The 17,536-nt window shown below is 39.9% G+C and overlaps 1 protein-coding gene across 2 annotated transcripts in view; it reads left to right on the top strand.

The window, feature by feature from the left end:
* CIT (citron rho-interacting serine/threonine kinase) overlaps positions 1–17,536 on the top strand; it is a 149,596-nt gene that overhangs the window by 3,653 nt on the left and 128,407 nt on the right. For both annotated transcript variants that reach the window (XM_081036481.1, XM_081036489.1), the window contains exons 2-3: positions 4,310–4,485; positions 9,549–9,650. In XM_081036481.1, the coding sequence (XP_080892607.1) occupies positions 4,310–4,485; positions 9,549–9,650 (278 nt within the window). The remainder of the gene's footprint in view (positions 1–4,309; positions 4,486–9,548; positions 9,651–17,536) is intronic.

The raw sequence follows: 17,536 nt of genomic DNA, 5'->3' as shown, positions 1-17,536 counted from the left end.
TGATATAATACCGGGTATAATATAAGACCCAATCTTACATAATATAAGACCGGGTCTTATATTAATGTTTGCTCCAAAAGACCGATTAGAGCTGATTATCTGGCTAGTTTTTATTTTTGGGAAACACGGTATCTAAAGGTAAAGAGAGTCGAATGGTGAATCCCTATGTAACAATCAACTACCTCTAGCATTTATCAGCCCTTTTCCGTGCCTGTTCTAATGTTACGCTTGTTTAATTTTACACAAAATGGATCATATGTGTTAACATCAAAATAAAAAGGCCTTTCAAAATGAGAGAGAAGCGCTTATTTGAAATCAATAAGAATAGCTATTTGGGACACAGATTCAGGCAGAAGCCCAAAGAGTTCTGATTAGGAGACAAAGGCAAGGGGTATTTATGAGAAAGGGAAGGGAAGGCATTTCTGTTGGTGTAGATAACATAATATAGTGGTGGTAATTCTAAATCATGTTTTTAATTTTCAGTCCAGAAGTCATCAGTCCCGTAGTCATAACAACTGCTTTTTTGTTATTTTTGCAAACATTCCAAAGGTTATTTTGCCCTGTGTTAACATTCCAAAGATTTGAGACGTAAGACATGCAAGGCAGTTTCTCTGGCAGGGCAACTCCAGCTCCATTTTAAAGTGGCTCCATTTATATTATTGTTTGCAAATGTGTGTAATGTTTTGCCACCAGCTTTGCTCACTTTTACTCAACAAATATTTACTCAACAAATATTTATGGAGCACTTGCCATGTGCCAGGTTCCGTTTTAGGTGCTGGGTTTACAGTAGTGATCAAAACAGATAAACATCCCTGCCCTTAAAGAATATATATTCTAGTGGAGATTGAGCTACCTCATTCTTTTTTTTTTACAGGACTTTATTGGGGAACAGTGTGTACTTCCAGGCGTTTTTTCCAAGTCAAGTTGTTGTCATTTCAGTCTTAGTTGTGGAGGGCGCAGCTCAGCCCCAGGTCCAGTTGCCATTGCTAGTTGCAGGGGGCGCAGCCCACCATCCCTTGCAGGACTCGAGGCATTGAACCGGCAATCTTGTGGTTGAGAGCCCACTGGCCCATGTGGGAATTGAACTGTCAGCCTTCGGAGTTAGAAGCACGGAGCTCCAACCGCCTGAGTCACCGGGCCATGCCCAAGCTACCTCATTCTTTAAGCATGTGCCTAATATTCTTTTATGTGGGTGGATTTTTAGGTTGGTTCCACTTTTCTGTTGATGGACCTTTAGGTTGTTTCTGATTATTTTTCTGTTATAAGCTCTGCTCATCAGGAGCATTTTTGTTTTTTTAAATTTAAGTTTATTGGGGTGACAATTGTTAGTAAAGTTACATAGGTTTTAGGTGTACAATTCTGTAGTACAGTATCTATAACTCACATTGTGTGTTCACCACCCAGAGTCAGTTCTCTTTCCATCACCATATGTCAGATCCTGTTTACCCTCTTCTAGAGCCCCCCAGCACCACTTAGAGCATTTTCATATGTATCTTTTCTGCGCACACGTGTTAGTGTTTCTGTGAAGCATGAATTCCTAGAAGTTGAAATGTTGAATTACTGAGTTTCAAAACAGCAAGCAATGCACTCAGCTATGTTAGCTTTTGCCCTCTGGGTCTTATGTTTTGACCTTGCCCTTATCTGACAAGGTCATTCTTTGTGACTGCATTTCATTACAGTGCTTTGAGTCTATCTCCACCCATTAAGCACCCATTAAGCTTTCTATGCTGTAACCATGTGCAGGGATGAAGGGTGATGTGGTTTTAGAAACACAACAGCTGCTGGTATGGAGGGAAATTGTGAAGGTTTTTTTTTTTTTTTTTTTAAATTTTAATAGTCATAGACGTGAGTTTAGTATCTCACCTGTTCATCTTAATAATTCAAAGCCTTTGGAAAAAGACACTGAAATTTGGAATGCTTTCTCAGAATTGTGAGAGTATCGTGGTGGTTTTGCCTGTAAGCAGTTTGAGTACCTGGGTGATTGAGAGGCATGCTGGTTGGCAGTGACAGACCCAAAGGGGGTAAGTTGGGCAAATGCTGTAAGCCAACTGGGGGCCCAAGGCCTAACAGAATCGAGAGATTGGCCTTGTGTGCTAGTAGTAATGAAATCGGTTCAACCCAGAGAATTGCAAGCCAGTGTATGTGTGAAATTATAATTCAAAACTCACATGCTTGATCTGAAAGAAACTTGGAAGGGGACAGGGACGAGAGATGGGGCTTGGCACTGTGATGTCAGGTTAAAGGAAAATATTGTGCAGCGTTCAATTTTGCTTCTGCATGGAATGCTCCATAGAGGCGCGCTAGATTTATTTTTTTCATAGTGGTCACGGTGAATTCATGGGGGTCTGTCGACCATTCTGGCCTGATTCCTCAGGGACCAAAGGAGGGTGTTTTTAGGTGAGAGGTGTGGCCTGTGGGTGGGAAGACAGTGCAGCAGAGGTCGTCCTCTGTGGGTCCAAATGAATTCAGCTCCACCCAGGCACCAGAGAAATGGGGTGGGTAACAACAATTGCGGTTGCAGTGGCTAATTCATCAATATGCCACTCGATGACTGGGTGTGAAATGGCTTTCCCCTTGGATGGACTCAGTCCCTGCCATTGTCTGAACAACTTGCCGAGCTGAGTGAAACTCCAGAATGCAGTTTTCAACCCTCTGGTGCCCAACCTATGGAAATGGTGATCTGTTCCGTGCCCGGACGACTCCACCGTCCATCTGGGATTGAAGGTGGCACCTTTCTGAGGGATTCTCCAGGAATTTTGATGATATTTTTCTTATCTTCCTTTGGAGTGTAACCCCTGTATGCAGTGCAGTTTCCCTATGATGTGAAGGACTGAATTAGTTTTTTAGTCAGTCACAACGGCTCCCCTCCAGTCTTGCAGGTTGTTAGCGTTGTTGCATATCCAGTGGTGCCCCAGCCTAGTGTTCTTAAAGTGTTAAAAAATGTATGTTGAGATTCCAAATCTGCCATCCATTTATTTCATCCATACTTCATACATTGAGGATCTCTGACTGAATGTTTGTGTTCTGCCCGCATTCATGTGGTGAGGCTCTAACCCTCGATGGGCTGATATTGGAGGTGGGGCCTTTGGGAGGTGATTAGATTTAGATGAGATACTGACGGGGGGGCGGCTTCCAAAGTGGGCTTAATGTCCTTGCAAGAAGAGGAAGAGAGACCAGCACTCCCTTTCTCTCTGCCACGTGGGGACACAGTGAGAAGGTGGCTGGCTGTAAGCCAGGAAGTGGGACCTCACCGGGAGCTGAATCTACCAGCACCCTGATCTTGGACTTCCCAGCCTTCAGCATTATGAGAAATAAATGCCTGTTATTTAAGTCACCTTGTCACTACGTTATAATAGCAAAAACTAAGACACCGATGGAAAGATTACACTAGAGAAAAAGGTATAAGACTATATGTTAAGAAAAGGTAGTTGCAAACCCTTCAAGATGTGTGATGTGTCAACTCTGCAGAGCAGATGTCAGGGCTCCATTTGGTTCTTTGGAGTGAGGCTTTTTTTTTTTTTTTTTTTTGGTATCACTGCCACATAATTTTTTCCCCTTCTTCCACCTCCCTCCCCGACTCCGGTTCAAGCTGTTGTTTCTCAGTCTAGTTGTGTAGGACACAGCTCCCTGGCCCCGGCTGGTATGATGAGCCTTGTGCTTCCCCCGCTGAGGCGGTCGGTCGCCAGGGCACAGCTCATTGGCCCAGGTGGGAATCGAACTGACGACCCCCGTGTTAGGAGCACAGCGCTCCACCCGCCTGAGCCACCAGCTGGGTCGGCCCAGCACTGCCACATATTAAGGCAAGGAAGGCCTTACTATACTGACACAATCCAAGGGAGTTAAAATAAGATAGTTGGATAAAACTGAGCAGAGAACACATGTAGTCAGAAAAAAAAATGATCTGGAAACCAACTAACTCCAAAGCTGATTGAGATGGGAATCATGTTGCTTATGTTTCATCGTAAACCCGTCTACATGTGGATTAGCATCTTTGACCAAACGCTGCCCTGCAGCCTTCAGGGAGGAGGAAGAAAAGCATGATCTGTATTCTCCTTCCCCTATTTTCCAAGTCTACAGATTTAAATTATAGCTGCCATGGAAACTGCTTTAGAATTTCTGGAGCCCTTAATTTTAACATATAAAAACACTTTTGTGCTGATTTTATAATTGTTCACGATGATGAGAAAGTGACTAAATGTCTTTTGACAGTGAGGGAAGACATACGAATCCTCACAGCTTTCTTTTTTGTCTTTCAAAGATGCTTGTATTTGAAGCATTTACCTGGGGGTGACTCTTCCATCTTTTGCAGATTCCGACACCATAGCTGAGTTACAGGAACTCCAGCCTTCGGCAAAGGACTTTGAAGTCAGAAGCCTGGTAGGTTGTGGACACTTTGCCCAAGTGCAGGTGGTAAGAGAGAGAGCAACTGGGGACATCTATGCCATGAAAGTCATGAAGAAGAAGGCCTTGTTGGCCCAGGAGCAGGTAGGAGCGTTTTAGCATCACACTCTTTCCCCTTTCTGTACCAGAATGTTCATTGCGGAGACAATCATCTGCTGAGCTGACATCTGGGATCAAGCACGTTTTCCTGTGACTCTAGTTAACAACCGTTGCATGGGCAGAAAGGTCTCTCCCATTCTTAGCTCTTCTTGAATTGACACTGACTCATTTGAAGGCTCACAAGCTCCCCTGCATTTCTCTATCATGTTTTTATAGTTATATTTTATCCAGAACCAACTTGGCCTTTTAATTAATGAGTTTAAGATGATCTTTCATGGTGTCAGCTGGGGACTTAGAGAGAGCCTATTATGGGGTGAGTCAGCATTTGCTTTTGAACACATTTTATATATTTGTGTTGTGGGCATGTATATTTGATTTCAACACAGGCCTTTGAAGAAATGAAATAAAATGGTTATGTGGCTACGGAGTTGCTTGTTTGAGAGCAGGTAAGAAGGTATCTTTAAGGTTGTGGTATTTTTCTTTCTTTTTAACAAGGCCGCTGCTCCAAACATATTGATTCATTTGCCGTGTTTCTAGAGAGACGGCCATCAGCCTTGGAGTTCAGAGAGTAATTTATTAGTTACAGACGTTTGAGTGCTCATCATGTGTCTCATAATGTACCCGGTTCCGTGGGAAGCCTGCACCGGGAATTGAAGCTCCACAGCTATGAGGTTCGGGTTTAAAAACAACCTTGGAAAGCAGAGGAGACACGCACATGCTATATATATAAAGCAGGCGCTTACCAGCTAAAACATCACAGGAGGGAGGGCAGTTAGCAAATTCGAGAACAATGGAGTGAGGAGAGATGTGGGTGAGCCAGGGAGAGTTAGGGAACGTTCACACTGCTGAGAGGGCATGTCTGAGTAGGTTCTGGGCAGAGAGAAGTAACGAGTGTGCCAGGTTGAAGTGTGGTGTGTGTGACTTGTGGAGGTTTGAGTGCTAGAGGTTTTTGTTTTTTTTAGTGGTTTAGAACAAATAGACTGGAGAATGGGGAGAAATGAGGACGTTTGGGCGGGATGGGGGTAATTGGTGGGAAATCTCAAGAACCTTATTTTATTGTGGCAGAATATACATAACAAAATTTATCATTTTAACCATTTTTTTTGGTTAAATAGAAGCTACAATTCATTGGTATCAGTCCATTCACAGTGTTGTACAACTACAACTGCTATCCATTGCTAGAACTTGTCATCTCCGACAGAAACTGTACCCATCCAATGGTAATTCACCATTTCCCCCCAAACCAGTTTTTGGAATGGCAGTTTGTTATGTGAGATGGTTGGGGATTATTTAGGCTTTTGGAAGGAGGAAGTTGGGATCAGAGTCTGAAGACCTCAGTGACTTCGTGTGACCTCCAATCGAAGTAGCGGATGGCAGGAAGCTGCTTGTCAGAGCCCTAGAATGATGGAGCCGTGTTTAGGAATGCAGTGTGAGCAACTTCACAGAAAGGAAAAATGACAGGACGTGGCAAATCATCTGGAAGAGACGAGTGGGAGATACTCTTTCACCCTCCTAACACTCTCATCCATCTGTGCACACTTACTGGGTGCCTGTTGCGTTTGCTTTGTTCCTAGGTCCTTGGGAAGAGGCATTGCGACGCTTTTTTTTTTTAGATGGGAAATAAGTAGTGCATGTAAAAGAAATCAATCCAACATAGCTCACTGTTGGCAAGTGTTAGAGATGTTCAAGTAGGTGTGCCTTCCCCCAGGTGAATGACTTGAGATGACCCCTCATGAGGTATGGGCTGAGTTTAAAAAAAATCATACATGTACAGGATAGGGTCTAATTAAAACTGCCCTTCCATTCCTGAAGAGGGTGAATATCAGAAAAGTAGGGTCCTTAACTGAGCCATGGTGAGGCTTTGAAATTTCAGAGCACCGGAAGAGAGAAGCCAGCACAGGGAATGACTGAAAGGAAATGCCAGAGAGAGGGCAGGGAGAGGTAGTATCCTACAGACAGGACCTGTCACCTAGGAGAGGCCAGCACACCCAGCCAGAGCTCCGTGAGAAGTGGAAGAGGTCCTCAGAGACTGTTTATTTTAATGGATGATTCAGGGGTCCGATGAGGAGGCGATGGTGAGCAAGTAAGATGTCCACTCTTCAGTTTAGCCAGCCTTCACTGAATACTTTTTATGTACCAGAAAAAAAGGATTGGCAAATTGGGTGCAGTCGGTTACAGGGTTGGGTTGGTGTTTCCCAAATGTGTTAGTTAAATCACTGGTGATGTGCAAGATGACTTCAGGTGGAACACAGACAAAACTATTGCAAAACATTTAATAGTTCAACATTAACTAGCATGTCAAAACCTGGGACTCTCACAGATGTTATTGTTAGAACTAAATGGAAGAAGGTATATTTGAAATTTAATTATTTTTATTTTGAAACAATCGCAAATTTATAGAAAAGTTGCAAGTACAGTGTATCAATCAGGGTTTTATATTATATATATATGTGTATGTATGTATTTACCGGGGGTGCAAAAACAATGTATTCAAGAGGACACTGGTTAACATTGCTCAAGCAATATTTTGCTGTAATCAGAAGTGTCTGGACGCTGATGGGAACCACGGTGAGCACCTCTTGTCATTACAGAAGTCAAACATGACTTGGATTCATCTTTTGTTATTGGTATATATGTATTGAGTATTACAATTTTAATAGTTGTTTCCGTTCTTAAAATGTGTACACATTTTTTTGGCACCCTCTCTATATTATATATACACATTGAATATATGTACTTACACACACTGAATATACATACATACACATATATGTATGACTTAGTACCTAATTTTGAGGGCTGGAAAGTCTGAACTCTGTAGGGCAGGCCAGTAGGCTGGAAATTCTTGAGCAGGAGCTGATGATGCAGTCTTGAGGCAGAATTTCTTCTTTCCCTGGGAAGTCTCACTTTTGTTCTTAAGGCCTTTCAACTGAGGGGATGAGGCACCCCGATTATCAAAGATAATCTCCTTTACTAATGTCAACTGATTGTAGATCTTAACCACACCTATAAAATACCTTCACAGCCAACCCAGATTAGTGTTTGATTGAATAACTGGAGCTATAGCCTAACTAAGTTGACGGTAAAACTATCACATACAATATTATGAGAACTTTTTTTTCTTCCTGAACCATTTGAAAAAAAGTTGCCAATCCGATGCCCGGTTACCTCCAAACACTTCAGTGTGCATTTCCTCCAATGAGGATGTTTTTGTATGAAGCACAATATAACCATCAAAATCGGGAAATTCACAGTTAGCCATTGTTACCGTCTACCTCAGACCCTATTCAAGTGTCACCAATTGTTTCATGGTCTTTTAGAACAAAAGCAACCAGTTAATCACATGTGGCATTTGGTTGTCCTGTCTTTTTAGTCATTTTTAATCTGGGAAAGCTCCTTAATTTTTCTGGGACTCTCATGCATGACCTTGGTGATTCTGAATATCAAAGGCCAGTGATTTTGTAAAATTTAGATTTGTCTGATGTTGCTCATTTTAGATTCAGATTATAGCTCTTTGCCTGGACTGTCACAGTGGAGGTGCTCTGTTCTTCTCATTGCGTCCTAGCAGGTGACTCTCAATTTCAGTTTGTCACATTCATGCTGATGTTCTCTTTGGTATCTGCCCGCCTTCTCCACTGTGGGGTTATTCCTTTCCCCTTTGTAATTACATAAGTATTTGGTAGGGAATTGCTTTCATACTATGGCAATACCTGTTCCTCATAAAGCTTTCAACTTATTCATTTATTTGTATCTGTACTGACTTGCATTTTCCTATTTAAGTCAGTGAGTTATGATTCATTACTGTCATTATATATTTTTATACTCAAATTTGGTCTCCAGGTTGGCCAATAAGAATCTTTTCAGGTTGGCTTTTTGTCCTTTTGACATATCCACATCTTTGAGTTCTATCTTACTTTCTGGAACAATAAGATGTTTAAGCTCTCGTACTCCCAGTTTATCTGCCCCAGCCCTGCAATCAGTTATTTCTTCAAGGAGCCCTGTTTCTTTTTCTTTTTTAAACTTTTTTTGTCTTTAAGTTTTATTGGGGAATATTGGGGAACAGTGTGTTTCTCCAGGGCCCATCAGCTCCAAGTCATTGTCTTTCAATCTAGTTGTGGAGGGCGCAGCTCACTGGCCCATGTGGGAATTGAACCGGCAACCCTTTTGTTCAGAGCTCGCGCTCTAACCAATTGAGCCATCCAGCCACCCCAAGGAACTCTGTTTCTTTTAGTGTAAAATGGTATTTAGAGGCCAAGTTCTGGGCACTAAGTGTTTTCTTGCTATTGGGGTGTTACAGACTGTTTTTAGTGGGCAGAGCTAGAGAATACATATGTGTACATATATATAGATATATGTATATTTATATGCATCATATACTTACACACACACACACCCACACACACACACACTTACATCTATATCTCTAAGTGTATATGTTGGAAACCATGCTTTCACACTAGTACCTCCAAGTCCAGTCCAACTTCACTGGATTCATTCTAGTTTTCACCTTTTTCATGTTTGTAACTCTCTTCTCTGACTTTACCCTTAATATTTTAACTTAATTTGTGCATCTGTGTGCATTTAATCTACTGGCTTTACTGCTGTCCCCTCTCCTTGGTGGGCTCACATGCTCTGTTCCAGGCCATCCCCACTTGTGGGTGCCTTCCTCACCCTGCGTGGGCCCTCGATATCCTATATTAGACACCCCCACACCTGTTTGCTGCCCTTTTCTAGCTGCTTCGGCGTGCCACCCTGCTCTGGGCCACTATAGCTCTCTCTCCCTACCACCTGTTGTGGATGCTGACCTTGTTTTGCTCTACCTAATGGCTTTAGGACTGAATTGTTCCAGAAGGGAAGGTGAAGAGGCAGAGAAAGAGAAAGATGTTTAGATTTAAAAGAAGTCAGTTAACTTTAAAGAAAGACGTTAAGTAAATAATTGGACAGGTAATATAGGATCTGGCAAAAATTGTGAGCACAGTAGGCAAATAGATGAGATTTGGAGAATTCCTTTATATTATAATCATCTAAAAGGTTTCTTTTCCCCCTAGGTTTCATTTTTTGAGGAAGAACGGAACATTTTATCCCGGAGTACAAGTCCTTGGATCCCCCAATTACACTATGCCTTTCAGGACAGAAATCACCTCTATCTGGTGAGTCTTCTTTTTTGTTTGTTTGTTTTACTTAAAGTTTATTGGGATGACGATTGTTCGTAAAGTTACATAGATTTCAGATGTCCAATTCTGTCATACATCATCTATGTATCACATTGTGTGTTCAACACCCAGAGTCAGTTCTCTTTCTATCACCATATATTTGATCTCCTTAACTCTCATCTACTACCCCTCTCCCCCCTTATTACTTTCTGGTAACCACTAAACTATTGTCTGTGTCTGTGAGTTTTTGTTTTTTCATGTGTTTGTCTTGTTCTTTTGTTGTTTTGTTTTATATACCACATATCAGTGAAATCATATGGTTCTCTACTTTTTCTGTCTGACTTATTTCACTTAGTATTATAATCTCAGGATCCACCCATGTTGTTGGAAATGGCACTATTTCATCTTTTCTTATGGCCGAATAGTATTCCATTGTATATATGTTCCCCAACTTCTTTATCCATTCATCTATTGAGGGACACTTTGGTTGTTTTCGTGTCTTGGCCACTGTAAATAAAGCTGCAATGAACATTGGAGCACATATGTCTTTATGGAAAAATGTTTTCAGATTTTTTGGATAGATACCCAGAAAAGGGATTGCTAGGTCATATGATAATTCTATTCTTAATTTTTTGAGGAAACTCCACACTGCCTTCCATAGTGGTTGCACCAATCTGCAATCTCACCAACAGTGTATGAGGGTTCCTTTTTCTCCACAGCCTCTCCAACACTTGTTACTAGTTGTCTTGTTGATGATAGCCATTCTGACTGGGGTGAGGTGGTATCTTGTGGTTTTTATTTGCATTTCTCCAATGATTAATGATGTTGAGCATTTTTTCATATGTCTATGGGCCATTTGTATGTCCTCTTTGGAGAAATGTCTTTTCAGGTCTTCTGTCCATTTTTTAATTGGATTGTTTGTTTTTTTGTTGTTGAGTTGTATGAGTTCCTTATATATTTTGGATATTAGCCCCTTATCAGAGGCTTTGTTTGCAAAAATTTCCCATTTGGTTGGCTGCCTCTTTATTTTGTCGATGGTTTCTTTTGCTGTGCAGAAGCTTTTCAGTTTGATATAGTCTCATTCATTCATTTTAGTTTTTACTTCCCTTGCCTTTGGAGTCAAATTCGTAAAATGCTCTTTGAACCCAAGGTCCTTAAGTTAGTACTTATGTTTTCTTCTATATACTTTATTGTTTCCAGTCTTATGTTTGGGTCTTTGATTCATTTTGAATTAATTTTGGTACAAGCTGACAGATAGCAGTCCAGTTTCATTCTTTTGCACGTGGCTATCCAATTCTCCCAGCACCATTTATTGAAGAGGCTGTCTTTTTTCCATTGTATGTTTTGGCTTCTTTGTCAAAAATAATCTGTCCATACTTATGTAGGTTTATTTCTGTGTTCTCAATTCTATTACATTGATCTATATGTTTGTTTTTCTGCCAATACCATGCTGTTTTGATTATTGTTGCCTTATAGTACTAGCTGAAATCAGGGAGTGTGCTACCTCCAGCATTGTTCTTTTTTCTTAAGATTGCTTTGGCTATTCGGGGTCTTTTGTTGTTCCATAAAAATCTGATGATTTTTTGTTCTATTTCTTTAAAAAATGCCATTGGGATTTTGATAGGGATTGCATTAAATCTGTATATTGCTTTGGGTAATATGGCCATTTTAACTACGTTGATTCTTTCAATCCATAACATGAAATGTCTTTTCATATCTTTGTATCTTCTTCAATTTCTTTTAAAAATGTCTTACAGTTTTCAGTATATTGGTCTTTCACATCCTTGGTTAAGTTTATTCCTAGGTATTTTACTTTTTGTTGCAATTGCAAAAGGAATTGTTTTTTGTATTTCTTTTTCGGAGATTTCATTATTAGTATATAGGAATATATATAGTATATAGGAAATTTTGTACATTGATTTTGTAGCTGGCAGCTTTACTGTATTCGTTTATTGTTTCTAATAGCTTTTTGGTGGAGTCTTTAGGGTTTTCTATATATAATGTCATCATGTCATCTGTAAAAAATGACAATTTAACTTCTTCATTGCCAATTTGGATGCCTTTTTATTTTTTTCTCTTGCCAGATTGCTCTGGCGAGGACTTCCAACACTATGTTGAAAAGCAGCGGTGATAGGGGACAGCCCTGTCGTGTTCCTGAACGTAGAGCAAAGGGTTTCAGTTTTTCACCGTTAATTATGATATTAGCTGAGGGTTGGTCATATAGGGCCTTTATTATGTTCAGGTATTTTCCTCTGCACCTATTAAGTGTCTTAATCATAAATGGATGTTGTATCTTGTCAAATGCTTTTTATGCGTCAATTGATATAATCATATGATTTTTGTTCTTTATTTTGTTTATGTGATGTATCACATTGATGGATTTGTGGATGTTGAACCATCCTTGTGCCCCTGGGATGAACCTCACTTCGTCGTGATGAGTACTTTTTTTAATGCATTGGTGCATTCGATTTCCTAGAATTTTGTTTAGGATTTTTGCATCTGTATTCATCAGACATTGGTCTGTAGTTTTGTTTTTTTGTGTTATCTTTACCAGGTTTTGGTCTCAGGGTAATGTTGGCCTCATAAAATGAATTAGGGAGTATTGTCTCTTCTTCAGTTTTTTTGGAAGAGTTAGAGTAGGACAGGTATTAGATCCTCTTTGGATGTTTGGTAGAATTCACTAGGGAAGCCATTTGGTCCCGGGTTTTTGCTTTTGGGAAGGTTTCGGATGACTTATTCAATTTTCTTACTGGTGATTGGTCGATTTTCCAATTCTTCATGATTCAGACTAGGAAGGATATATGTTTCTAAGAACTTGTCCATTTTTTCTAGGTTATTGAATTTGGTGACGTATAGTCCTTCATAGTATTCTTGGATGATGCTTTGTATTTCTGGCATCTGTGATACCTTCCCCTCTTTCATTTCTGATTTTGTTTGTGTCTTTTCTCTTTTTATCTTAGTGAGTCTAGCCAAGGGTTTGTCAATTTTATAAATCTTTTCAAAGAACCAGCTCTTTGTTGCATTAATTTTTTCTATTGTCTTTTTGTTCTCTATTTCATTTAGTTCTGCTCTGATTTTTATTTCCTTCCTTCTGCTGACTTTGGGTTTCATTTGTTCTTCTTTTCTTGTTCTTTAAGATGTACTGTGAGGTTATTTATCTGGGATTTTTCTTGTTTCTTGAGATAGGTGTGTAATGATATAAATTTCCCTCTTAAAACTGTTTTCTCTGCATCCCAAAAATTTTGGTAGGATGTATTTTCATTATCATTTGTTTCTATGAATCTTTTGATCTCTCTCCTCTTATCTCATCTTTGACCCAGTCTTTCTTTAAAAGTATGTTGTTTAATCTCCACATATTTGTGGTTTTCCTGCTTTCTTTTTGCAGTTGATATCCAATTTCAAAGCTTTGTGATCAGAGAATATGCTTGGTATGATTTCAATCTTCTTAAATTTGCTGAGGTTAGTTTTATGTGCCAATATACAGTCTATCCTTGAGAATGTTCCATGTACACTAGAAAAAAATGTACAGTCTGATGTTCTAGGATGAAGTGCTCTATAAATGTCAATTATGTCCATTTCATTTAATGTGTCATTTAGGGCTGATATTTCTTTTATTTATTTTCTGTTTGGATGATCTATCCATAGTTGTCAATTATGTATTTAGGTCCCCTACTATAATTGTGTTTTGGTTGATTTCTCCCTTTAGTTCTGTAAGTAGTTGCTTGGTATATTTCGGTGCTCTCTGATTGGGGGCATAAATATTGATGACTGTTATGTCTTCTTGTTGTATAGTTTCCTTTATCATTATGAAATGTCCATCTTTGTCTCTTGTTATTTTTTTTATCCTGAAATCTATTTCATCTGATATCGGTATGGGTCCACCTGATTTTCTCTGGATACCATTTGCTTGGAGTGTCAATTTCCACCCTTTTGCTTTGAGTCTATATTTGTCCTTGTAGCTGAGATGTGTCTCTTGGGGACAGCATATGGTTGGGTTTAGTTTTTTGATCCAATCTGCTACTCTGCCTTTTTATTGGTGAGTTCAGTCCATTTACATTTAGGGTGATTATTGATATATGAGGATTTCCTGTCATTCTGTCTTTGGTTTTCTGGTAGGACTGTGTCTCCATTGTTTCTTTGCCTTTTCGTTGCTGTGTATTATTTCAGTGTGGCGGTATTCTTTTATTTTTTCCCTTTGTTTCTTCTTTTATTACGTTATATTTTTCAGTTCTGGATTTTCTTTGAATGGTTACCATTAAGTTTATGTAAAAGAAAAAAAGTTTCATATTTAGAGTATTCCATTTTCTTCATCATGCTTACTTTCTCCATTCCCTTATGCCTGTTCAGACCTTTACTCTCCCCCCCTTTTATGTTTTTGTTGTCACAAATTATCCCTAGTTATGCTGGTTGAATAGCCTCCTTCAGTATTTCTTGTAGTGCAGGTCGTGTGTTAGAAAATTCCTTCAGTTTCTATATGCCTGGAAAGATCTTTATTCCTCCTTCATATCTAAAGATATCTTTGCTGGATATATTGTTCTTGGCTCATAATTTCTTTCAGTAGTTTGAATATTTGAGCCCACTTGCTCCTGGTTTGCAGAGTTTCTGCTGAAAAATCTGATGATACTCTAATGGGCTTTGTAGGTTACCGTCTTCTTTTCCTTGGCTGCCTTGAGGATTCTTTCTTTGTTGTTAGTTTTTGTTGTTAGTTGTTAGTTTTGACAACTTCAATACAATGCGTTTTGGAGAAGACTTGTTGGCGTTGAGGTAATTAGGTGTTATCTGGTGAGTCTCTATGTCCATCTCTCTGCAATTCGTCCAGTGCTGGGATTCTGTGATATCATAGTCCTAGAATTAAATGTAGTTCCTGCCTATTTGGTCCCTGCCACCTCTCATTTATTCAGTTGCTTTCCTGACTTTCCAGTGTCTTCTGGTTCTCCTAGCCTAAAGTTAATGCATAGCCCATTTAGAAATAGCTCCACACATTGTTGGGTATTATGGCTTAAAGGGCAATAATGAGAAGTCGTCTATTTGGGAATAGTTTGATAGCACCTTAATAGAATCTTGATTTAACTTATTTTTATTGGGGTGTAATTGATATTTCACATTATATTAGTCTCAGGTGTATAACATAATGATTCGCTATATGTGTATATTGTGAATCAGTCTAGTTAGAATTTTTAATTTAAAAATTGAGATAATGCATAGTTATTAAGAAAAGGCAAACACTGCAGAACTGCATGAAATAGAAAATTCCTTACCTTTCTTTCTAATCTCTTTCCCTAGGGAAACAAATATTAACAGCTATGCAGGTTTCTTTCTGATCCTTAACTATGCCTCATGAATAAAATATTTTTATGTCTATATTTATAACACATGTATATAGTTTGTTTTACAAAAATGGTATATTATTCTCTGCTCTGCTCTTCAGCTTGCTTTTCGCTTTTCAACAGTTTTCCTTGGACGTCTTTCTATGTCAGTACATACAGATCTGCCTCATTCTTTTGAACGGTGCCATAGTGTTCCTGACACACATGTAGCTAATAACTTACAGAATGCTAAAATTCATTTTGGGGCCTTGTTTACGTTCTTGGGGGTTTAGATTCCTAAAGTAAAAAAACATATACTAGAAACAAGTTTTGTCCTGATTCAGCCCTCAAAACAAGACTATATAAACTTTTATAGAGGAGAGAGAGAGAGAGAGAGAGAGAGAGAGAGAGAGAGAGAGAGAGAGAGAGAGACTCTTATTTATCTTGAAATTTTGGCTGGACTTTACTGCCTTTATTTCTGACCTGGAATAAACAGTTTATTTGCCTTGGTTTCATGTTAGTTGAGAACCCATGCTGGTAGAGAAGTACCCCCCCTACTCCTACCCGCATCGAGCCTACTAGGCGAGGATGTTCTTGTAGGAATGTGTTGGGAGACTGGCCTTGCACTAAGCACATGCTCGGTCAGAACCAACACCACGCCTGTTGTGTTTATGGCCTGAAACTTCCTTTCCTTGAATATTGTCTTGGAAGCTTTTCTTCCTTGAGACCTGAGGCATGGAGCCCTGACCTTCACAAATGACCTCGGTGTGTTTCTAGGCTCACTGATAATTCTAGGATATTTGTTGCGTATGCAGCGTTTGACTCGTGCTCTCTGTATCTTACAGAGGAGCCCCTTTATGTTTGGGTATAATAACAGACTTCTTCATTAGCTCTCAGAAAAGAAGTTTCTTGAAACAGCAGGGGTTTGTTTGTTTGTTAGTTATTGTTGTTTTGGATATTTTCATTAGAGCTCTGCAAATGATTTAAAAGACCAACTTGTGAGGATAAGCTTTGTTTTCAAGGCAACTCAGAATACAGGCAGTCCTGGAACCGGACTGGGCTCTGATTTTTGGTAGAAGTTGAGAGTCCACAGCTTTGTGGCCTGCCTTGTGCTACTCTCTGTAATAAGCTCCTATTTCTTTTCCTCTGGGTTGAAGAACTCGCCTTCTTGATGTCCAATCTCATGTAGCTTCTTAAAAGTATGCATTGTTGAGATACTTTGGGGCTCTCAAACCATCGAGGTCAGTTTGGAAGGAATGAGGACATGGTCTGAGTGTTCTGTGTTACTCAGATGATAACCAGTGGCCTGGTCACGTGTGGCAAGCTGATTCTCTTCAGGGAAACCACTGCTTGTCTCCGCGGTGGCCAGTGAAGATGAGCAGAGGGGCTCCGGGAGTGGCACTCCCTCATCGTTTTCTTTATGTTGACTGTAGTGTTTTTTTCCATGGCTCAATAGTTTTCGAAGCACCTCTTCAGGAGGGTAATATTTGGGCATGTTGAATATTTTAAACTCTTGGTGTCACCATTTTTATTCCTACCAGTTGGCTTTGTCACAGTAGTAAGAATCTTCCCTTTCTTTTTCTGCTGTGGACGTCTGCTTGAACATAGCCTGCCTGGACTACCTCAGGGGTTGGGAATATCTGCTTTTCCTCTGCTAAGATGGCTCCCAGGTGCGGGGGCCTTCCTTTTGGGGCCTTTTGGCTGTGGGGCTTTCCTCTGGATTTTGCCGCTGGCTTGGGCTTAGCTTAACAACCATCTTCTCAGGCTTCCACGTGCCATCTTGCAATAAAGGAAATGATCTCAAAACAGCTGCTTTCTGGAGTTCTGGTTGCCTCAGCACATTGATACCTGGCTGCAACGACCGACATTTCTTCCGTAGCTCAGTTGGATAGCACTGATGGGATCTCGTAATTATCTCCTTGTCTGCATTGCCTTCTCAAGTACTTTGGTACTTTGGCGTAAAATGCTTGCTAAGGGTACAGTTTTTCATTTAAAAATCCAAACTTAGCAAACGAATTAAGATATGATTATAGATCCACCATCCCTTATCTGCAATTCTGAAAGACCCAGAGCTCTGAATAACCTCAAGTTCTTTTGTTAGTTATTTGGCAGCAAAGCCTGACTTGAACTCTGTAGCAAAACCTGACCTGAACTCTCTTATTCATTCCCTTTAGTGTGACTATTCATACGTTCTGCTGTGAAATTATGAATGCCTGTTATTACAGGATGATATCCCAGGCACTGCCCTAGGGTGTTACATAATATAATGTATATGCACCCTTTTACCTTTCTAAATCTGGGAACACATTCTGCTGCAAGATCAGGGGACTGTAGATCTTCATTGGCATCGTAAAGTACTGAAATTTCATTGTGTCCGTTGACGACTTATAGATCACGAAACCTTTGAAGTTTGGGGTAACATACAAATCACGGTGAGCTCTCCTGGCAGTTGAACATTAATTTGGAATGCAAATGCAGTTTAATTGAAGATACATTTTATGCCAGTGAAAAAAATACAGGATTCTACCTCTGATATAGTTCTCGAAGCTATGTCTTATCCCCAGCCCCGCTTCTACT

Source organism: Rhinolophus hipposideros (genome assembly GCF_964194185.1).
Source record: "Rhinolophus hipposideros genome assembly, chromosome: 24".
In the NCBI taxonomy this organism is placed as follows: domain Eukaryota; kingdom Metazoa; phylum Chordata; class Mammalia; order Chiroptera; family Rhinolophidae; genus Rhinolophus; species Rhinolophus hipposideros.
The sequence above is the reverse complement of the archived record's forward strand: the minus strand, read 5'-3'. Positions and strand labels throughout refer to the sequence as shown.